Here is a 23,914-nt window from a genome sequence, read left to right on the forward strand (position 1 = left end):
GTCAGTATCGGCTTTCAGATCTCGGGGTCAGCTTCTTAATTCTGCTCTAATCCTGCCGATCCTGCTGGGCCGCCTTTTTCTAATGATGCCCACGTGCGTTATCCATAACTACTAGAAACAGGGGAGGCAGCAGGTGTTGGTTTCTAATACATCACCCCCATTTCTATGAAAGACCACAGCGTCTGTACAAGGTCACAATGCACTGTCCATTCTAAATGCTCACGTCCGGGGTGTGGAAGTGGAGTCACTGAAAGAAATTTGTTCCCTTTAAAACACAGAGAAGACACCAGGCTGCAAACTCTTGATGAGGCCCTAGGTTCTTGGCCAGGAAGGAGACATGGCTCCAGGTACAGGTGGTGCCCGCATAAGGCTGTAAGTCACACTGGAATGAGTCAGCCACCTGGCTCCGAGGGGGCAGAAACCCGCTCTTCTTCACCAATCTCACCTTTGCTTGTATGGCTGTTCCTGGATCTCCCCACAGGGACAATGGTGGGAGGAACTCGGTATTTATTGTTTCATCATGTCCAAACACACTCATGTATTTTACAATCACTATCAGTAGTTCTCACAACACACACACACACACACACATTTTATAGATGGGGAAAATGAGACCCAGAGAGGTTAAATAACTTGCCCAAGACACACATCTAGTAAGTGGTGGAGCTCATGATTCCAAGACAAGCTTCTTCCCACTATACCCATCCCCTTTCACCCCAGATCCTTAGACAAGTCAGGCACTCTTCTCTAAGACCACCCTGCTCAGCAGAAATGGTTCTCCCTTTGAGGAGTCTTTTGCAAAGCAGGATGGACAGGGGAATCACACAAGGCCTGTCTTAGAAGCAGCCGAGGAGTGAAGCAAGAATCTGTGCTGAGTCATTTGGGGATGAGTTCGGAGGAGATGGGAGGAGAGAGGCATCCTAGGTCAAGCCAGGGAGAGGAGTGGTGAAATCGATCCCTGTTTCTCTTTCTTGGTGACTCTGAGGTTGGAGGAGACGCTAGACTCGGAGCTTGCTTTTGACCAGAGACCCAGGGAGGGGCCCAAGGCATTCCGAGCCCTGCTCTCTCCCTGGGCCATCACCTTGGACCTGGAGGGATCCTTCTCTGTCAGTGATGGGGAACCAAGGCCACTCCAGCCTTCCTTTTGATCCTCAAATGCTCAAGCTTTTTCCTACCTTGCATATGTTATTCCTTTTGCCTGGAAAACTTACTCCAAGTCTTTGTGTCTGAGAATCAAATATTTTTATGCTAATCTTCACCCAAGAAGTGAGGATATTTTTTCCATTGATTTTAGAGAGAGTGGAGGGAGGGGGGGGCATCAATATGATAGAGAGACACATCGATTGGATCTGACCTGCAACTCAGGTACATGCCCTTGACCAGGAATTGAACCTGAGACCCTGTGGTGCTCAGGTCGACACTCTAACCACTGTACCACACCGGCCAGGGCAGAATCGGATTAAGTGTAATTTCCTCAGTTTGGCCTTTCCTGCCCACTTCCATCCCTAATCTGAACGATGCCCCCTAGTACTTTCTCCCACAATTTCCTGTTCTTTCTCTCACTCGGAGTGGTGGAATTATTGTATCAGTGTGTACCCTCCATCAGAACGAGGGCTCCTTAACAGCAAGAGTCCTGCTGTTTTGTTTACTAATGTGTGCCCATCCCTTGTACAAGACGGCATTCGTTAAAAGTATGTAAGAGCCAAGACAAGGTCCCAAGACAGTGACCCTGTTTGTGGTATAAGGGAATTCATGAAAAAAGCTGTTTTTAATAGTTTTCCTTTGTAATCCTACATGTCTTTATTTTAGGTATTCAAAAGCAGTATTTTAAAGTCTATCTTTTTAAAAAACAAACAGTATTTTGATAAGGGCTCTATAGGCTTCACCACATGACCAAGGGATCCATGGCACAATGGAAGCGAAGAACCCTGTATGTAGAACCACAGCAGGTGATTCCTTTAAGCTATAACCCCAAAGCCCCTATTAAAGTAACCCAAAACCGCATTAATGTAACCCCGAAACCTCCATTAACTGGGGACATCCCTGCACTGAAAGGCCTGATTCTGGGAAGCAGTGAGCCTCCAGGACCAAAGGGCACAGAAGATAAAACTGCTTCCCTCAGCAGTGACTGCAACTGAAATCCCTGTGGGCACCCGGCGGGGGGCAGGGGTGGGGACTCTACTCCTCAAATCAGCACCGCATCTGGCACAGCTGGGCAAAGACATGCAGAAGTTGCTAAGAATAAAAATAAAACGGGGAAGGAGTTGGGACTGGCAGGATCCCTGCTCCTGGGTTTCCGACGGCCCCTCGGAAAGGCTCTGGCTGGCGGGAGCGCCTCCTCAGGGAGGGCTGTGTCTCACTGGCGCGCCCTACCTTCTCATAGTATTGGATGTTCTTATCAGCCATGCCCATGAGCAGCTGCCGGAAGTCCTGCCTCTTGTTGTTCTGCCACCTCTCCATGTCGGCTTTCAGGTCGGCATTGAAGCACTCCATCCGATCCTGACACTTCTCAACATCTGCGGGCACCTGGAAGGGGACACAGGAGTGGGTGCTCTGTCCTTGCAGCTGGCCTCTCTCGCCTTGAACTGCTCTGCTCGTCCATTTGTGAGGGGCCAAAGTACTACATTAAAACGCCATAAGCACACGGCCCCTCTGGAGGCACGCAGGCTGCGAGGAGATAGCTGCAGCTCACGGGAGCAGGGAGACGGAGGCAGCCCGGCGAGAGGGTTCAAATGCGCCTGCCATGTGACTAAACGGGGATGAGACGGGATGAGACAGGATGAGTTGGATGAAAGAGATAGCGAGGCACCCTAGGCAACCTGAAACGCAACTTTTCTTTTTTAGGATTTTTTTTTTTTTTTTTTTTTTTTAGAGAGAGGGAAAGGGAGAGGGAGAGAGGAAGAAACACTGATGTGAGAACAGAATGTTGATCGGCTGCCTCCTGCGCGGCCCCGACCGGGGGTCGAGCCCACACCCCGGGCATGTGCCCTGACCGGGAATCAAACGGCGATCTCCTGGATCCCAGGTCGATGCTCAACCGCTGAGCCACGCCGGCCGGGCGAGGGGAGTTCTTACAGCTGCGGCAGGAGCGGCTCATGGGAATGGGAGCTCTGCTTGACCCACAAAATTCAAGAGTCACAACTACAGCCCTGGATTTATGACCGCCCAAGCCTGGCTTTGGGAAATATTTTTAGCTCATCATTTTCACAACACATTCCACACTTGGCACTGAGGAATATGAACGTGCTTAGGTCTCTATAGGCCAACTTGTCACCTACAGTCTACTTGGGAAGAAAATGAACCTTCCTGGACAGGACGGTGAGATGCTTGCACTGCACTCAGAGCCCCGTGATGAGCAGACTGTGAGGTGGAAATGGAGAGCGAGTCCAACAGGGATGAGGGATCGGGCTTCCTCAAAGAAATGCCACTGAGGCGACTCTTCAGAGACGATAGAAGTGGCACGTGTGATGACGTGGAGAGGGCACTTACAGTGACAGTGCATGCAAGTGACAGAAGTGAGACAGCACCTGGACCCACCTCGGGAATAGCTTGCAGGCCACAGTGCCTACAAAGGCACAGAGAGAGAACTCCAGACGGCAAGGCTGGGGTAGGGGGGACATAGAAGATGAGAAGCCTGGGACTCTTCCTGAGGCCAGGTTTTCTGGTTCATTTACCTCATGCCGTTTTTAGAAAGAAAAGAAGAAAAAGCCTCATGCTTTCTCCAACTGTATAGACAGTTACGGGGCCAGATTCCCAGAGTCTGAATACCACACCTACCACTTCCTGGACAGGTGCCTTTGGGCCTCTCTGTGCCTCAGCTTCTTTTTCAGGATAATACTACCCACCCTACAAGGTTGTTATGGGGTTAAATGAGATAGAATGCATAAAACACTTGGTGCCTGGCATATATTAAACACTCAGCAAATATTTGCTTGTTCTGGTCAGTATCAACATTATAAACTGAAGTTCATAAAAGATAATCTATCATTTGTATAGTTCCTCAATTCAGAATATTTTATCAAGCTTTATTCTACATCTTATAATAAAAGGTTATGTCTTTGTTTTCCAAATATAAACTATTATAATATAATCAACTATATTCTTTCAAACTTTCAAAATTTCTTTTCAAAATTTCGCTCTTCACCCTTGCTATCCAACCCAAGATTTCACCAGAGATCAGAGATGAGTCAACACCAAACTACACTGTCAAAGATCATCCTCAGCAGCCTGGAACCAGCACAGTAGCTGTAACACCAGGAGGGAGAGATAGATCAAACCAAGTTGGTGGAGATAGAACTGACAGATTTAGTAGACAATTGCATGTGAGATATAAGATGTAGAAAGTCAGAGAAGAGCCTGAAGTTTCTAGTCTGGGTGAGTAGGGTAGCAATAGTCCACTGTAGGGCTCAGGATAAAGGACAGGCCCACAGACCAGACAAAGGAGGCAGCTGCAGCCATGGGAAGGGTGAGACCTTCCTTCCACAAGAAGGGGCTGAAACAACTCAACAGCAATAAAACAACCTGATTTTAAAATGAGCAAAGGACTTGAATAGACATTTCTCCAAAGAAGGCATACAAATGGCCAACAAGCACATGAAAAAATGTTCCACATCACTAATCATTACGGAAATGCAAATCAAAACCACAACGAGATACCACCTCACACCCATTAGGATGGTTATTATTTTAAAAAACAAAAACAAAACAGAAAATAAGAAGTGTGGGCAAGAATGTACAGAAACTGGAACCTTTGTGAGCTGTTGGGAGGAATGTAAAATGGTACAATCATTGCGGAAAACAGTGTGATAGTTCCTCAAAAAATAAAAATATAATCACATTATGATCCAACAATTATACTTGTGGGTATACACCCAAAAGAATTGAAGGCAGGATCTCAAAGATATATTTGCACACCCATGTCCATAGCAGCACTATTCACAATAGCCAAGAGGTGGAAGCAACTCAAGTGTCCACCTACAAATGAAAAAGCAAGCAAACTGTGGTATTCACATACAACGGAATATTATTAAGCCTTAAGAAAGGAAATTTTTTATCCTCACTTGAGGACATGTTTATTAATTTTAGAGAGAGGAAGGGAGAAAGAGAGAGAAACATCAATGTGAGAGAGAAACATCAATGGGTTGCCTCCCACACGCGCCCCGGCTGGGTATCGAGCCTGCAACGTAGGTGTGTGCCCTGACTGGGAATTGAACCCACAACCTTTCGGTGTACAGGACAACGCTCCAACCAACTGAACCACCTGGCCAAGGCAAGGGAGAAAACTTTGACACATGCTACAACATGGATGAATCTTAAGGACATTATGCTAAGTGAAACAAGCCAGTTGCAGAAAGAGAAATGCTGTCTGACTCCGCTTATATTAAGTGCCGAGAGTGGTCAAATTCATAGAGCCAGAAAGTAGCATGGTGGTTGCCAGGGGCTGGGAGAAGGGGAAATGCAGAGCTGCTGTTTAATGGGTGAAGAGTTTCAGTTCTGCAAGATGAAGAGAGTTCTAGAGGTTGGTTGCACAACAATGTGAATATACTTAACACCACTGAACTGCACAATTAAAAATGGTTAAGATGATAAATTTTGTGTATTTTTCCATGATTTAAATTTTTTAATATATGGGGAAATAAAAAAGGAGGCTGAGGAAGGGAGGGGCGGTCGATGGGTAGAACTCATGGAGAAGCCTCCATTTATTTACAGGGTTAATAAAGGAATCGGCAAAGGCCACTAAGAAAGATGGGCACAGAAGCAGGAGGCGAGTCAGCAGACGCAGAGCCATAGAAACACAGGGGGCAGGGGAGGTTAGAGGGAAGAGAAAACGAGGATTCGGGTGAGCTGTCTGAGACGACCAGCTGCTGAAGTCGCCCAGCTTTATCAAGAGGAGGGCCGGTGGCATCCGACGCACAGAATTACATTCTTCTGGCTTCTGTTTCTTTTTGGATGGTGTGTTTGTGACAATCAGTTCACTGACCGGAAACATTGAGCATTCCTTTTTATTTCAATGTTTTAATTTTCTAACTGAGGTATTGTTAGAGTTGTGCTATCTTGTGTCTGAAGGATGTTGAGATGGCAATTTCCAATGCTAATGGTTGGGTGTTGCTTATCACAAGCCACCAAGGGGAAAAAAATCACTAGATTAGAACCTCAAAAGACAGAAAGTCCTAAACAGAGAACAGGACTGCATTTTTCTCATCAGGCTCCTTATCTCTCACGAGAACATCCACTACAGAATATGGGAGAAGGGCACCTTGGGTTTAAAGCATTTTTGTGTGTTGAGAAGCAGGGTGTTAATGTACGTTCACTCAACATTCATATAAAAATGTATGTATCAGATATTTCTAGGCCTTAATAGAAATCTCTACCCAAGTGTCCTTCTTGGGGCTATGGAGAAGTGGTCAGATTTTGCTACTACTCCGTGGCTTCACAAAAATCAACTTTCCCTCAGTCCTCAGAGCAACCTTCCAAGATTTCACTTCAAAACAAGGTAAGCCGCCAGCCCTCTCAGATCTTCTGTTAACGCGCCCCGACCGGGACCCTCCCTTGTGAAAACTCCCCCTCATCCCTTTACTGTCCTCATCTCTGTGATGGGCCTGTGAACAGTCTTGCCTCCACTCTAAGTTACTAACAACAGAGCTCACTGAGTCCTGGGGTAACGTCAGCCCTGACCCACTTCCTGGGAACTCGGCTTTCATCTCACCTACAGGAGCTCTGGAAAGTGGAGCTCAATCACGTAAAACAAGGCACAGCAAAAGCTTAAGCTATTCATTTCCTCGATTCTGTCTACTGCTGATGGGTGGTCAGGAAGGATAGGTGGTCGGGAGGAGTAGAAAGTAGGAGAAGCTTTAGGACACAGAGAAACAACGCCTAAAAAAGTATGTTCAGACAAAAACAGTTTTTTAAATCATAAGTGGCAACCAACTCAGAAAACACATTCAGCATTCCTACTAGAGACAACTGGAACTCAAATAGGAAGCAAAGACTCCACTGCTGAACACCTGGGACCATATCCAACACCACGCCTATCTTTACACCCTCAAAGCAATCACCTGTATGAACCCCACCAAGGCCAATGAGCAAATCAGCCCAAGCTGGGACAGAGCTGGGCTTTGGAGCCAGGGCCATATGATTCAAAATCTTGTGTTCTTTCTACAAAACCAGTCAACTTGGACAGGCTGCCAACGAAGCCCTCCTCTGCCCACCGAAGGAGAGGATGCCCCAGATTCAAAATTGGTGGCACAATTTCTGCTGCCCCACTGTTAAAGCCTCCATCATGACAGCCCCTACTTTATTGCTGAATATCACAATTCTAAATAGGTAACAAAATTAACGTTGGCAAAGGCTCAGTATCTCACCAGAATGAGGGAAGATGAAGACTGCCTACCCACGGTGTGCTAAGAGAGTGTCACTCTGTTTGCAACCTACTGGCTCCTCTCATGGGCTGGGAAGAAACCTGCTCCTCTTGTAAGAACTCCTGTGAACAAGACAATGAGTCCTATGGGTCAGTGATGCCCCAGGGAAGTGAGAACAGCAGCAGCAGCAGTGAGAACCAAGGCAGAGGAGGAAACCCAAACAGTTCTGATGTCAAACGATTTCCATGAAACTTGGGAATCTGCTATTAATCTAATTACATTCCCTACCCTGCCCCTTTTTCCAAAAACAATTACCCCTTCCAACTGCAAACACAAAGGAGCAGCGTAACATCATGACAGCTGGCAAGGTTCTAAATTCAGACTGTAATCAAAAAACTTAGGTGCATATATGCATAAACCATGGACACAGACGATAGCATGGGGAAGGTCTTGGGAGGCAGATGCAGGGGTAAAGGGGAAGGGGGACATCTGCAATACTCTCAACAATAAAGATAAATTAAAAAAAATAAAAAATAAAAATAAATAAAATCAGATCTGGGCTCAGGCGCCTGCTGGCTGTGTGACCTTGGGCCTTGCTTTGCTCATCTCCAATGGGAATAAAGATGGTACCTGAACTACGTGATTGTTGTGTGGCATTAACGAGACAATACAAATACAAAGCACTAAGCACATTGTAAGCACTTGCATGTTGGCTGTTACTGCTCTCATTTTTAAGCCTGGCTGGTGGGGGGAAGAGAGAGGCTACAAATGGAGTGAGCCATACAACAGATGCAGTTTCACAGTTGTGGTCCATCTAGGCCCAGAGTGCTGGAGCTGGGCGGCATCTTAAGCTAGATCAGTGCTTTTCAAACTGTGTGGTGAAGGACCGCCTTTGGTTGGCTTTTTTCCCAACCCAACCACGCTGTAGTGCTACTGTGCGTAACCAGTGTGCAGCTTGCTCCACATGCAACTCTCCACGCTAGTGTGACACACTGGTCCCGAGCGTTCCACACAAGTCAGCGCGACTCCTCTGGGCTTCTATACTTTTCCCATCATGGATCAGGAACAGTGTGCGGACCAGTCTGCAAACCACACTTTTGAGAACCCCGATTTAGACTGTTCTTCCTCTTTCTCCTCAATCCCATTCAGAGAGAGGACCTGCCATGGTTAGTAGAGCTGGAAGTCTTAAAACTCAATCCCAGGAAACAGCAGAAAGCTCAACCCCAAGTGCACATTAGTAACCCCCAGAAATAAGGCTGGAAGGGAGCAAAAGAGGAAACGGCAGCAACACAGCCCAGCTGCACCGAGCACCTCCGGGGCGTGTGTCTAGGGACAGGATCCCCTCCGCTCCAGCGGGGATTCCGGCACACAGCCCTCACCCCCATCCCCCAGCCGCCCACCCTTTCCGGGGGCTCCCCTGACCTTGGGGCGGTCTTCCTTTCTCAGAGCCACGGCTTCCAGTTTGGCTTCGTACTCTGCTTGCACCTGGTCCCTCTTCTTCAGCACGCTCTGTGGGAGGCAGAAAGGGGACGCATGTGACACAGAGTCCACAAGGGGCCTCCAAGCCCCAGGCACCTGTTTCTTCACCCCATTCCTCCCCAAATCGCACCACCCAGGCCCAGCCACGCGCTCCCAGGACAGTCTGGCTGTGGCCTGACATGTGATATGCACTCTGCAGGCAGAGTTTTTGTTATTGTTGTAAACTGGTTTATTAATTCATGCAAACATTTTCCAACTGGGGAAGAAAGGGGGCAGAGCCGGTACAAAAGGCCTTTGAAGACATGAGCTCAGGTGAGAGAGAGGTTGAAGACTTACCCCCAAACCAACTGCAGTAGGAGAAAACAATGTATAGCAACATTTTTACCACACTTGGACAAAATACAGTTTCATCCATAATTTTCAAGCTGATTTTCCACTTTAAGGAGAGAAGGAGAACCATTCCCAGAGATAGCTTTCTAGTGCGGTGACTCAGTCCAACTGAGAGTGACAGGATTCCAGGGAAGGGCAAGTGGGTGACTGGTGCCCATCCATCGCTGTGCTGAAGAGAGGGCCCTCGGTTGAGAGAACTTTGCTGTGCAGAAATGTGGAGCCTGGCAGGTGACAATGCAGGACATTCTCTGAACTGTTCATGGAAAAGTCTTTCTCCTACATGCTCAGAAGTTCTCTCCCCACAGCCATCAACCTTGGAGCAGAAAGGTTTTTGGTGCTGCTCACTAGAATGTTCCGCTGCAAGGGGCGTGTTCTACAATCTCACCCAGTGGCCATCAGCCCCACATGCTGACTGAGCTCCTGAAATATGGCTCATGTGACTGAGGAACTGGATTTAAATTTTTATTTAATTTTATCTAATTTGAATTTAAACTTAGTCACCTATGGCTAGTGGCTGCTGAATTGGACAGCATAAATCTAGAGGGTAAAGCAAATAAAAAACAAACAAAATCAGGGGTCCTTTCTGGACTTCACGGAGCCCAGAAAATATTCTAAATGTACTAGTCTGGCACCAGCAGCAATAAAAAGCATAATCTCCATCCCAGGGAAGTAAACACAGGATGCTATTCTTGGAGACACAAACGTGGGCCCCTGAGGGGCAATGAGACAGCAGGGAGGGGGCCATGGAATGCTGATCACTTCCCCGTGCTCCCTTCATAGGGAGCCAGCCGCACACCTTACGGGGAAAAAACACACATAACCGGACCAGGGACGGGCACATGGATGAGTCGTCCCAGTAGCACATTCTCTGTCGGTGTGGCAAGAATGGGAGGGATGGTGAGAGATGTGTCAGCTCCAAGCAGCTGAAACAGCCCCAGGGCATCTCCTCTCCCTGCTCCACAGTGGGCGAGGGGTCCCAAGATTCAGCCACACTCCCTCCCCCGGTTAGCTCGGGCCTTCCCTGCCCTCTGTCTCCTCAGCCACTGTCCCCTCGCCTCTCCTGGAGTGACCAGAACGCTACCTTCTGCAGGCCGATGGGAGGATTTGTGCTGACACCCCTCCATCACTGGACAGCAGGAAAAACAACCAAAACAAACAACCACCCTGTGGAAGTGAAAGGGTACTGTCCCCATTTTACACACGAGAACACCAAGGTACAGCAGTGAGGCCACGCTGCTGGCTAACACCACGGTGCTGACTCACCTGGGCCTTCCCTGCCCAGCCTGTGGCTTCCCGGTCTGCCTGCAGTCCAAGCACAAGAAAAGGCAGAGAAACATGTTTTGAATCAAGAGGGTTTGCTTGTGACTACCATCCCTGGCCAGAGGACCTTTGCACACTGCTGGTGATGGTCTGAAAGGCCTGACCTCCCACCCCCACAACACAGGCTCTGTTGATAAAACTGGTCAACCAGCCCATGGCCCATGGTGCCTCGACCTGCAATCGGGTGAAAGGGCCAGCAGGCCAAGTCGGCACCAACAGACAGGTTCCCCCATCGCTGAGTGACAGCAAAAGGTGTTCGCCACCTGAGTAGTCTCACAGAGCTTGACGGGGATCTTTGAGTCCGGTGAATACCAGAGATCAGAAAGGTGGAGTGCCCGGAGACACTTCCCTCCTTACGCTGGGTCCCCGTGCACCCCGGCTCCACGGCCACCCTCTCCCCCTTTCTGCGCTGCCTCGGTGTTTCCTCATTTCCCAGGGGCTGAAGATGCAAAACCCGCAAAACCCTTGCCTTCACGGAGCTTACACTCTAGAGGGGAGACAGGCAACATGCAAGTAAAATATATTAATGAAGAACACGTGGGAAGTGCTAGGTGTTGGGGAGGGAAAGAAGAGCAGGAAAGGGTGATAGAAAGAAGGTGCCCAGGGTTTGGAAGACGGCAGAACTGTCCATAGGGTTCCAGGGAGGCCTCGATGACAAGGTGACTTTTAATTCAGGACATGGAATAAATCCCTCTCGAACCCTGTATTTTTTTAATGTGGGACATTTCATCACAATTTCAAAATGGTCCTAATAATACGGAACTTCACTACTCTCTTTTCAAATATAAAGAGGGAAAATGACTCCATTTCTTCAAGAAATAAATTGCAAGGGAAAATAAATAGATGGGGAGGGATTTTGAAAATACTTAAGAAATGTATTAACCAACATATGGATTTTATTTGGATCCTGATTTGGAAACATATATAGAAAAACAGTGCCTGAGACAACTGAGGAAAATATGTAACAAGAAAAAATGTATTTAGGTGTGATCATGATGCGGTTCTAGTTTTTAAAAGAATGCTTGTGTTTTAGAGATATGAACTGTATGTTTTTGCATAAGATAACATGACATCTGGGGTTCACTTTAAAACAACTAAAGGGTGGGAGTTGGGAACAGAGCTAGAACAAGATAGACCATGAGTGGACAGATGTTGGAGCTGACTGATGGGTACATGGCGATTGTTATACTTCCACTCTACTCTGGATGTGTCTGAATTTTTTTATAATAAAAGTTAAACAACGGGAACATAATACTTGTCATCCAAAGTGTTTATCACAAACTATTAACAGTCATTAAACTACAATGACAAGGTATCTGGGAGTTGGAACACAGATACCTTCTGCGGTTTGGATTTCAACATCTACACTGGATTCTTTCCAAGAAAGTGCCACGGTGGTTAGTATCAACAGGAAATCTCACCATTCCCATCTCTCACGCTCTGGTCTTCCTCTGGGGAGGCTGTGAGCTCACCCACTTGGAGGCGGAGGGAAAGGCAGGCCCGAACTAGCCCCGGTGCAAAAGGTCAGCAGCTACCAAAAAGCCTGCCCAGGTCCAGAAGGTTTTTAAGCTTCAAATCTTTTTGTAAGAGGGACATTCAGATGCAGGGTTGAGAAACTGTATGAAAGCAGCAGGAAAAGTTTGGCCACGCACAGAGCGCTGAGAACAGAATGGTTCATTCTCTGGTCAGGGCCTGACAGCCCAAGGGACCCAAGAGGAATTCATGTAGAATGAGTGCTTAGAAATTGAAAAAAAAAACCTCAAATGCAAATAAAAATCAAGCACCGAACAGACAGGCCTGTGGCCTGTTTTGGGGTGGCCTTCTAGGAGAACACTTTCCTACAGGCAGGAAAATGAGTCTGACTTGGTCCTAGTAACATAATTTCTGATTAAATGATTAAATCTAAGTTGTCCCTTTCAACATGTTCCTTTTACACATTCATTCTATTGAAAACAAGATCACCTGTGAGTTCAACGTTCTAGGGCAATGTTGGTAATACTGAAACCACACATTTCCCCCTACATTTAAAAGATACTTGTTACAGAAATTTTGAAAATTAAAGAAAAATGTAGCAGAGGGGGGAAAGGCATCCCTAAATCTCATCTTTCAGGCACAGCCAGTAACACAGTCTCTTGAATGACTTCTTTGATGCTCTCCAATTGTCTATTTTTTCTTCTTGGCACTTCTGTTAGTTATTAAGATGTTGAGTATTATGGTCTAGTCCTCTCATTTTCATATTTTTTTCTCTCCAAACCTCCATCTGTCTTTTTGGTTCACTTTAAATGTGACTTTCTTAATTTTTTCTTCTCACTCTTGTACTGATTATTTTTTTTCATTTCTATCATAGTCTTAATTTCCATGAGCTCTTTTTTCTCTGGATTTAAAAAAAGAAATCTCATTTTATGGCTATGCTACCTCTTCTCTTTTTGAAGATATTAATGCTTTTTTTTTCCTGGAAATTTTTTCCTCCCTCAACAATGCTTCACTTGATATGCTTTTTCATTGTTTTAACTTGATACACATATTAGAATCTTCTCTTAAATATTTGGTGGCTCTTGTCCACTAATTCGAGAAGGAAACGTTAAGAAACTGATGGAAAGCTCTCTATACCTCAAGGGCTTGTGGGCAGTTCTCTGCAGGGGCTCTGCTGGGTCATTCTGCTGAGGATCTCCCCTCCCCTCCAATACCAGTATCCCCAAGCCTCTTCTCCTGGCCTCTTCAGATGTTCTAGAAAAGAGCCTTTTCTAGAACATCCTTGCAGGGGAGATATAAGACCAAGAGCCAAAGAGAGGAAGATGACTGAGGGTCTCAACATCCAGCAACCTTTTACTTACCATCCTGATTTTAGGGTTTTTGCTCCCACCCTGCACTGTGCCTGGTGCCCAGAGACCCTCTACTTTACCCCCTCCAGAGAACACGTCTCGGGCTCTGCAGGATGGGGAAGGGGCGGCGTGGCTTCTGTGTGAGGAGTGGGGAAAGGATCAGAAGCTCTAACTGCTCCTTGGGCGCCTAACAGTCTTCTCATCGGCTCCATCTTTCCCTTAGCTCCAGAGGTACCCGGGGCTCCCCATTCTTGACCTTTTGAAAAAGTTCCACAGTGTAAACCAGGTCGCTTCTTAGTTTTACCCCACAGGGAGCTCCTAAGGCAGCTTGTTTGAGTTACCTGAGCCCCTTGTCACCTCTAAATCTGCTTTCTAGTCCCCAGCTGCACTGCTGTGGCTTCCACTCCTAGCACTCTTTGTCCTTGTAGGTTCATGTCTTTTCGACAAAATCATTCTGGTGTCATTTTGGTGCAATTTCATGAATAAGCCTAAAAATGTATTCATTCTGCCATCACTGGGAATCTCAAGAGTTTTAATTCTACACTGTTTAGTTATTTTTAGAAAATGTTTGAGAGCATGTACATTTCTACATCCCACTTCTTCACATTTTCAAGAAATTAGGGCCTCACCCAGCCGGGCATGGCTCAGTGGTTGAGCATCGACCTAGGATCCAGGCAATCGGGGTTCGATTCCCGGTCAGGGCACATGCCCGGGTTGCGGGCTGCAGCTGATCAATGACTCTCTCATCATTGACGTTTCTCTCTCTCTCTCTCCCTCTCCTTTTCTCTCTCTGAAATCAATAAAGATATATTAAACAAACAAACAAACAAACCTTTAAAAAAAAGAAATTAGGGCCTCAATCACTTTTATTTAGGAAGGAGGGTTCTTCTCCCCCCACTCAATCCTCCAGGAAATAGCCTTTTTAGTTTTTTGAAAGGCGCCAGAATTGGTCAACCTAAAGCAGCGATTTTCAACCCTTTCCATCTCATTGCACACATAAACTAAACTAAAATTCTGCAGCACACCAAAAACTATATTTTTTGCCAATCTGACAAAAGAATAGGTACAATTTTGATTCATTCACACCGACAGCTATTGTTGTGCTGGCTGCTGTCATTTTTTATTTGACAATCTTACGCAAAAGAGATCAGTGCCCCTGACTAAATAGTCAGGTAGTGCATGTTTTAAAAATTCTTGCGGCACAGGGTTGAAAACTGCTGACCTAAAGCATAAACCAGTTACTTGACTCGTTAGCTCCACCTTGTGGCCCCTGAAGGGAAAGGTGGGCAGGTTGAAGGAACCACCTCACCAACAACTGGCATTTGAGTATCTCTAATGCAAAGGCGAATTCTGTCTTTAAACCCAAATTTATGCATCCACATATGAGACCTCTAATCATGATCTTCAATGACGCCCATATGATTAAACCCAATGGTCGCTGTTTATCATGTTCCTTCTCCTAAAAACATTTCTCTTGGCTTCACTGAGGTAATCCTCAGTCTATTTTCTCCTACTACACTGACCTTTCCTTCTTAGGCTCCTTTCCTACTGTTCCTCCTCCTAATAAGGTGCTTGGCCACTAAATATTGTCATGCCTCTGGGCGCAGACCTAGACTGTTAACCTCAATCTCATCACTAGACAATCTTCCCAGCTCTCACAGATTTAAGCACCATCTATACAAATGACTCTCAAATTTCTAATCCCACTTGGAAGTAAACTCACCATCAGCTGCCATGACATAGCTACTTTAGTGACTGATAGGCATTTTGTAACTCACCATGGCCGAAACAGCTTGACTCCTGACTGCCCAATCTGCTTCTCCCAGATTTTCCCATCCCAAGAAACAGGGCCACTACCCACCCAGTTGCTAAAGCCAAAACCCAGCAGTCATTCTCAGTTCCTGCCTTTCTTACTTCACATTAACACAGCAGCTAATATACTTGGCCCCTCATCCAAAATATACTCTAAATCCACCCACTTCTCTGTCACCATTTAGTCCAAGTTCCAACACCACTTGGCTGCCTAAATGGTCCCTACCCCACGCCCACGTTCTACAACCCATTCTCCATGCAGCAGCACCAGCTGTCTTCTTAAAGGAAGAACTGTATCCTGTCACTCCCTGCATAAAACCAGAAAAGTTCCCTTTTATTCCTAAGAATAAAATCCAGACTCTTACCAACCATGGCCTTTAAGGTACTACCATAAGTCCTGGCCCTGAACTATCTTGCCTCTTCCTCCCTAGCTCATTGGGCTCCACTCACACAAACACCAAGCTCATTTCTGCTTTAGAACCTTTGCACTGGCTGCTCCTTCTGTCTAAAATGCTCAGTCCTATGCGTCATTCGAATCTCCAACTGAAGCACTTCCTGTGCATGGCTTTTCCCTACCGCCCACTCTTCTCTCATTCAGCCTAGTCATTCACCAGCACCTCTGAGATAAGCATGCTCTTTGACTTGTATATAAACCTATCTCAGTCTGTCCCACTTATACCTTAATAACCAGAAAGTTATTTTGGATGTAAAATTATGTGATCCTCTTAGAAAAATAAAATATAGTTAAGAATTCTTTAACAGCATTGTTAAAAGGCATGGGAGCCACTTATGACACCTATCACTCTCCCAATGCCTTTAGTCTCGGTCACACGGACTCTGACAACCCTATGTGCAGTCTTGGCTTTGCCACCAAGTCCTCCTGTCTCACCCAGACCACTCTGTAGATATTTTCCTGTTGGAAAGGTGGGGAGCAGGCGGCCTTGTTTCTAACTGAACTTAGCTCAGCTCACCATGGGCAGAGCTAGGGTTTCAGACACTGCCAGTCCACCCTTCCTCCACCATGCCCCTCTCCAGACAATAGTGCATACCAGCGATTTTCAACCATTTCCATCTCATGGCACACATACACTAATTACCAAAATTCTGTGGCACACCAAAAAATACATTTTTGCCGAGCTGACCGAAAAAAACAGGTACAATTTTGGTTCATTCACACAGGAAGGCTATTGCTGTGTTGGCTGTTGTCACTCTTTTATTTGACAATCTAAGGGAAAAGAGTTTGGTGCCCCTGACTAAACAGTCATGGGTTGCATGTTTTAAAAATTCCTGTGGCACACCAGTGTGCCTGGTTTCAACAGGAAACCAATTGAAGATTGCTGCCTGATTAACCCAATTAATATTTCTTCAGGCTCAGTGAACAAGAAACGTAACGCATGTGTCACACATCGGGTGAAAACAGCAAGCAAGCGTTTCCTCGACGCATAACTTCAATTATTCACAAAAGCTTATGTCTGGCTGTGTAAAAATATTTTAATAAAGAGGCCAGATAAGTCCTTGCTAAATGACAATTTAAAATCCTGCTTCAAGTACAAATATACAGGGTGTCCCAAAAAAATATATACACACTTTGGCTGCCATTATTAATTCCAATGGGTTAAATCTGAAAAGAAAGAAACATCAATTGAGCTATCAGCCATTAAAGTGTGTACACACCCTGTATATTAAGTATTAACTTACTTGCCTAGTACAAGAACAAAGTAATATGTACTGTAATATCCCAGGACCATGTATGCATCAGATTCTCAGTCGGGCAAGGTTAAGGGAGCATTTTTGGTGAAAGGTGTATCTATATAAGAGACAAGTTCAAGGACACCCCAGGGATTGTAAGAATTTATTTTTGTTTACAAAAACAAATACTATTAACTTTATAAGCAAAATATTCTGATTCATTTTAAGCAAGTCAGGATGCCTTTTCATTGAGATATAAATCACATATAACATTGCATTATTTTCAGGTATATAACATGATGATTTGATGACTTGTATATACTGTGAGACGATCACCCCAATAGGAGTAGTTAACATCCATCATTTCACATACAACAGTTAAAAAAAATTTTCTTGTGATGACAACTTTTAAGATCTACTCTTACCAACTTTCAAGTATACAATACTGTAGTAACTACAGTCACCACGCTGTACATTAGATCCCATGACTTATTTATTTTGTAATCGGGAGTTTGTACCTTTTGACCCCCGTCACCCATTTTGCCCATTCCCCCGCCCCCTCAGGAAGCCTTTCTATATTTGTTTCAGCCCAGGATCAAATATGCAATGTGTAGGTCTCAATTAAAAAACACACACAATATAATAGAGGAAACTGAGATACAAATTTAGAGTCAAAAGCCCTGGTTTTCAGCTTCAGTTCCAATAATTACCAGCAAAGCTGCCCCAGGTTAATGATCTCATGTGTGAGTTTGTTCTCATTGTCACCATCGCTACCTTTATTTCCACCTTACAGATAAGGAAGTTTATTCCATTTTCCCTCATCATCGTGAGATCCAGACCGAATCCTGCCTTTAAAAGTGTTTTATTAGCAGCTTTATATAGAGCATACATGAGACAGTGATTCCTTCTACCAGGAACAGGTTCCATTTTCCACTGTTCACACTTTAATGTGTACCAAGAGCCTTAAAACTTCATACCTGATGGAACAAGAGTGATGGATATATGAGAGCCCTTCATACTATTCTCTCTGCTGTTGTATATGCTTGCAATTTTCCATAATAAAGTTGATGAGTTGGTTGGGTTTTTTACCTCCCTCTCATAGAAGCCATGATTCTTCTGATTTTCCATTTTTACAACCCAAGTTGAATGACAGGTTTCTCTCTAGAGATTTGTCAATCCCTACCCACAGAGGTCTCCTTTGGAAAGCAGAAAGGGGGCTACTTGAAGGCAGGGATGTTCCACGTATCTTCTTCTGTTGGTCAGGAAGACTGAGCCACATGTCTTCTTCTGTTGGTCAGGAAGACTGAGCCACATGTCTTCTTCTGTTGGTCAGGAAGACTGAGCCACATGTCTTCTTCTGTTGGTCAGGAAGACTGAGCCACATGTCTTCTTCTGTTGGTCAGGAAGACTGAGCCTTTTCCCTAGCTGTTGTCACCGTCCTAGGAGTCCCCAGCAGCTATGCTCTCCCACCAGCCTAAGTACAGGCTGGGTAGTTTCTAGTGTGGACATTAAAGCATTTGATCCTGTATTTCGTCGTTATGACTTTTGTTCCTAAATGTTACAATTATATGCCTCGGGTTGGTTCTCTATTCATTCCTTTGGCTGGGGAATTAAAATGGCCTTTTAATCTGAAAATTCATGTCTTTCATCTCTGGGAGATTTTCTTGCATTACTTCTTTCATAATTTCCTTCCCTCAGTTTTCACTGTTCTCTCAGTCAAATACGCTGAACCTCTGCTACTAATCCTTCTTACCATTCTTTCACATTTTCAGTATTTTTGCATTTTTGTCCTACTTTCCAACAACTCCATTTTTTTACCTTCCAAGATTTCTTCAGCCTTATCTTCCAACTTTAATCTGAATTTCAGAAACCATATTTTAACTTTCAAGAGCTCTAATTATCCAATTTTTTCTTTTTCCACAGCATCCTGTTCTTGTTTAGTAGACTTTACACCCTCTTGAACTCTCAGTGAACACAAATAAGAATTTCTTCCAAACTATTTTTTTTTGACTTAACACACTTGGTTCACCATGTGTTCTATTTATATGTCCATGATGTCAGTCCACATGTCTGATCCTGCCCACCCAGGATAAAGGAAACCTGTACCACATTATAATTTTATAATTATAAAAGTAATTATAATCAATTACTTTTTTATAATAACTACAACAAAGAAAGTACCTAGGTGCTCAAGAAGTGAGCCAGCTTACCTTCATGGAGTCAGAGTATAAAATGTATTCCCTGAGCACGGGCAGAAAGTCTTCCGTCATGTCATCTGTCAGCTCTTCCAAGGCAGTGGAGCAGTTGCCGATGCACGCTGACACGCCCTCCAGGGGTTCCGCCAGCTCCCCCTCTAAAGCGCTCCACGTGGAGTACACGGGTCCATATTCTCTCAGCTCTACAAGGTACTCTAAAGCAGAAGAGAAACCAATAAGCTCTGGCTGGGCAGCAATCGCTGGTATTACTGACTCAAGAACCACCACAGCCAAGAGCTTTCTATATTAAGATGTTTCCTTGGCCATTAACTCACCTGAGCATGCTCCCCGTTAAACACAAAACACTTACACCACTTTTTTTTAAATCTCTGAAAGCTGATGTTACAGTTAACATCATAACTTCCATCAACTCCACCCCATAATGAGAATGCCATGCCTCTGGATATTGGGGACCACAATGCCTTCTGGGGGGAAGAGGTAGGAGCTACATCCACCAAATACCTTCAAAAATAACCACTCTCCTACCCACACAGTGAAGCAGCATTTTAACAATGGTGGCAGAATTTCCTATAGGTTTAGAGGGATGTTTTTAAAAGGGAAAAAATCAGTCACAATGGGAAAATAATGGAATTTTAGGAAGCATTTGATACAGGAGATGTGGTCTTACATAGGCAGACTCACTCTCTCACACAGGGGTCCTTAGGTGTTGACTGTACCTAAAGCTATCTCCAAAATCTGCAGGCCCTACATGATATCATCAGCGGGTAAAGGAGAATTAAACCACGGGAACCAAGAAAAAATGTTATTGCCCCTCACAAAGAAAATCTGGCCCATCCCTGTCACCAGGATTCTTCACATGACAATAAAATGTTGCTGCCATCTTTTTAGAAACCAGTGGGTGGTAACTATTGGAGAATCCCATTCAATGTGTTTCACATCAGTGTCAGCATGTTCATTAACACTGTTCAGGTCCGTCTGGCTCACATGTGTGTAAGACGACAAAAGGCCCCAACATTCAGGGATAAAGAGAAAAGCAAGTGGCCATGAGACGGGGGAAGGAAGTGGTGGCAACAACCAAGAAGAATAAAGGAAGGTCTCACAACTCCCTAGGTCAGAAAGAGTGGGTTTGAAATGCAGCAGGGGTGGGGCCAATGAGTCAACTTCAAGTCTGAAGGCTCATTAGGATCATGACTTAGGCAACCACAGGGCACCATCCTGTCCTTTTGAACCATCTTTCTGCCAGAAAAGATACCCAAGTGTGTGTTTTTTAATTATCATTCCTAGCAATGAAGGGAGGTTGAGCCAATGTCTCCACTTCTAAAGCTAAAGTTAGGAGAGAGGAAAGCCTACACGTGGTTGTCTGCCCCAGGAAAAGCAAGCCTGAGGCTGAAATGCAGGGCAAAGGAGAGAGCACAAGGTTGAACTCTGGCCACAACTTCCTCTTCCCCTGCTTGTATTTATTTGTTTTCTAAGCAAAACATGGCCTAGTTCTGTCACTCCAGCACTTCCGCAGTTTCCTTCTACTTAGCACACATGAATGCCATTTCTGAAAATGTGGTCCCTGGGCACAATGAAACTCCCAACAAAGAGCTCACCTATTTCTTCTTTGATGATCCGCTGGGCTATCCGATCTATGGTTCCCAGTTTGAGTGCAAACGTGTCCAAGTATTCGCCTATGGCTGCAAACTCCAGAGGCCGACTCCTCAGCTTGTAGCCTCCAGTGACATGCTTGACCGACTCGCCCACCCTGGTCAGCAATGCCATCCCTTGCTTCTTGTAGGCATTCAGGTCCTAAGGATGACACACAAACAAACAACTGAAGGGCCCAATCACTCACGAGTCCAGGACTCAGTGAACCAACTCCACAGGCAGTTGCTTTTTGAAAACAGAGGGCTCAGAAAATAAGGAACTGAGTTAGAAGACCTAACCACATACACAAAAGTATCCCCTCCCTGCCATCACAACCACCAGCCTCACAGCCTTTCTAATCAGATTCACTCACCTGAGCATGATCTCCTTTAAACACTGTTTCCACCATAGTTTTTAAAAACTTTTGACTAAAACCAAAAAGTCCCTTTCTCCCTTGCAAAATATCCTAAGTTGTCTTTAGAACCAAAAGTCAAGGGCTGGAATTCATTCCATTCATTTATTTATATCTCAACAAAGCCAAATAAGAAACAGAGAGAGTAAAGGGTGGGAAACCAGACACGGGGACTGCAAAGCCAGTGCTAGAAAACTCAAGGCAAGGGCAGCTGCTGTAACAGCAAAACACTGCGCCCTGGGCTTCTTGGTCAAAGCACACATGGGAAGTACAGTGAGCGACATAACCCATTGTGTCTAAGTCTAAAAAGCATATTAGTCTGCCAGGTAAAACAAGATTCTTCCTATTGCTAAATTCTAAGAGGACTGACAGTGTCTTCAAGCTGTTCTGTGTCCCTAACTTGAAAGGCCTGCACAAGTGGTTTTACAGAAGATGCAAGTGTCTGTCCCTTCTTTCCACCCTCAGTACAAACAGAATGCTAACTCCTAGTCCTAGAAAGGCATGACTACAGGGAGCTAAGGGAACATCACACAAAGCCATCGCTTTCCAGTGACCCAGCCTGATGTAGGGATAAGGCGAGAACAGGGAATCACAGTAACACAGCTGTCCAGCAGCCCCCACCCATCTGACACTCAGTCGCAGGCTCAGATCTGTGTGTCTGAGAGTAGACTCCTCCCGATTTCACTTCCCCCTCCTTTGCGCAGTCAGGGCCTTCACTTTTGCTCTTGATTCTACTCTTTCCAACCCACCCTGCCCCCGCCAAGGCACTTGCCCTATCAACCCTCCCCTCGCCTGTCTGTATCTTCAACTCCTAACCCTTCAGTACATAAACTATGCCCAAGGCTCTCCCATCTTAAAAACAGCGGCAGTCACCTCCAGCCCCCTCCTCCACTTCTCTCCTTCTTTTCAAGTCAGGCTGCCTGAGAAAATGGTCTAAAGATTCCATTTCCCCTTCTAACCTTATACATCCTCGATGAAAAATATCCTTGTGGGCACCAGGCTTCCACAAGACCATAAGTGAAGCCTCAAAATTCTCAGAACTGCTTCTAATATTTCTTGGAGCAGGGTTAGATCCAAAAGGGCTCCTTGGACGGCATACACTCCACTTTGAGTAGAGCTCTGAACGGGTGACCCCAGTTATCCAGGTTAATTAACATGTTGAATATAGTTATTTACAGTATTTTACAGTATTTACCTATCTGATTATTGCACCCATTCTGCCAAAGATGAAGACACTAATTTGAACATAGCTGATACTGAGTGGCGCCTACCTCTCCCAGCATCCCTAGCTGCTACTTCAAGACGCTTCTACCTGGGATAAGATCATGTCATCATGGGGAGAAGAAAGCGTTCACTGTAGCAGAACGTGGACGTGGGTAATTTAAGAACAAGACCAAGTATTTCCTGGTGTGTTAAAAGGTGGGGCACTGGGGGGAGGGAGGGATGGGGGGATGGGGAGCTGTTCTCTCATGGGTATCGTGTTTCAGTTCTGCAAGATGAAGAAGCTCTGGAGATCAGCTGCACAACAAAGTGAATTTACTTAACACTAATGAACTGTCCATTTTCAAATGGTTAAGATAATCAATTTTATGTTATGTGTATTTTACCATATTAAAAAGAAAAAGAAAAAAGATGGGGTTATTCAGTGCATTTAGTTCAACAAGTAACATTGAATTAGGACTAGACTTTGTTCTACTTGAACAAGCCAACTCCCCTTACTCACCCACATGAATTGGGTTTTGATTAAGATATTGAAGGACTACTTTTTAAAATCATTCCATACACCCGGCTGGGCGTGGCTCAGCAATGGAGCATTGACCTAAGATCCAGGAGATCACAGTTCGATTCCTGGTCAGGGCACATGCCCAAGTTGTGGGCTCGATCCCCAGACAGGGGCATGCAGGAAGCAGTTGATCAATGATGACTCTCCTATTATTGATGTTTCAATTCTCTCTCTCCCTCTCCCTTCCTCACTCTGAAATCAATAAAGATATATTTCAAAATAAATAAAATAATTCCATACTACATGGCCCACAGATAAATACACACACACACACACACACACACACACACAATCTTCCTATTTATTCTTCATGCAGATTCCTAATCACTAGGGGTCCAGGTTTTTCCCCCCTTTTGTCTCTCTGTGTAATTAAAATGACTACGCTTGAGGACCCACCTGGCTGGCGGACTTATAATTTGGGTGAATCAGTGAATTGCTCTTTTGGAGAACACAATGGATTTTACTTTGTATATAAGCTGAAAGAACTATATCCAAGGATCAGTTCACCAGGAAATACTTATTTAAAAAATAACACGTTTGACCTACTGGGGAAAAAGCATCCCAGGAAAAGAGAAGATGAATGAAACTGTCATCAATGAGGCTAAAACATAACTGAGGTTAAAAAAAAAACAACAACCTCAAACACTAAAGGACTTTGCCACGCAATTTCCATTGTCTGGAATGGCACCCTTGCTAAAGGCTCTAGTGTCAACTGATGTTATCTGTAAACATTTCTCAATTTTGCCATTTCAAAAAAGAAAACTGAAAAGTACCTGGGCCTCAATACTCTTGCCCCATGGGAAAAATGACCTATGTCCTGAATATGCAATATGATACATGAAACTAAACAGAAGGAGCTGGAAGGAAGCTCGCACAAGATCACATTTCTCTAGACCATTACAGTAGAGTGGCGCAGGTTTACTGGCGGGTTCTGCCAGCAGGGAAATGCAGAGAGAAGTGGCTGAGTCATCAAGTTGAATTTGAATACACAGAATCTGGCAACT

The 23,914-nt window shown here is 45.0% G+C and overlaps 1 protein-coding gene across 2 annotated transcripts in view; it reads right to left on the reverse strand.

Moving 5' to 3' along the window:
- Nucleotides 1-23,914, reverse strand: part of SNX30 (sorting nexin family member 30) — an 83,825-nt gene that overhangs the window by 6,111 nt on the left and 53,800 nt on the right. Inside the window, exons 5-9 of one of the 2 annotated variants that reach the window (XM_081152352.1) lie at nucleotides 20,682-20,877; nucleotides 19,081-19,280; nucleotides 8,781-8,867; nucleotides 2,374-2,526; nucleotides 13-247 (exon numbers count right to left, since the gene is read on the reverse strand). In XM_081152352.1, the coding sequence (XP_081008478.1) occupies nucleotides 245-247; nucleotides 2,374-2,526; nucleotides 8,781-8,867; nucleotides 19,081-19,280; nucleotides 20,682-20,877 (639 nt within the window). In that variant the 3' untranslated portion in view covers nucleotides 13-244. Of the gene's footprint in view, nucleotides 1-12; nucleotides 248-2,373; nucleotides 2,527-8,780; nucleotides 8,868-19,080; nucleotides 19,281-20,681; nucleotides 20,878-23,914 lie in introns of those variants that run through there. The other variant, XM_081152351.1, reaches the window with a different exon arrangement.

Source organism: Miniopterus schreibersii (genome assembly GCF_964146895.1).
Source record: "Miniopterus schreibersii genome assembly, chromosome: 11".
NCBI lineage: Eukaryota > Metazoa > Chordata > Mammalia > Chiroptera > Miniopteridae > Miniopterus > Miniopterus schreibersii.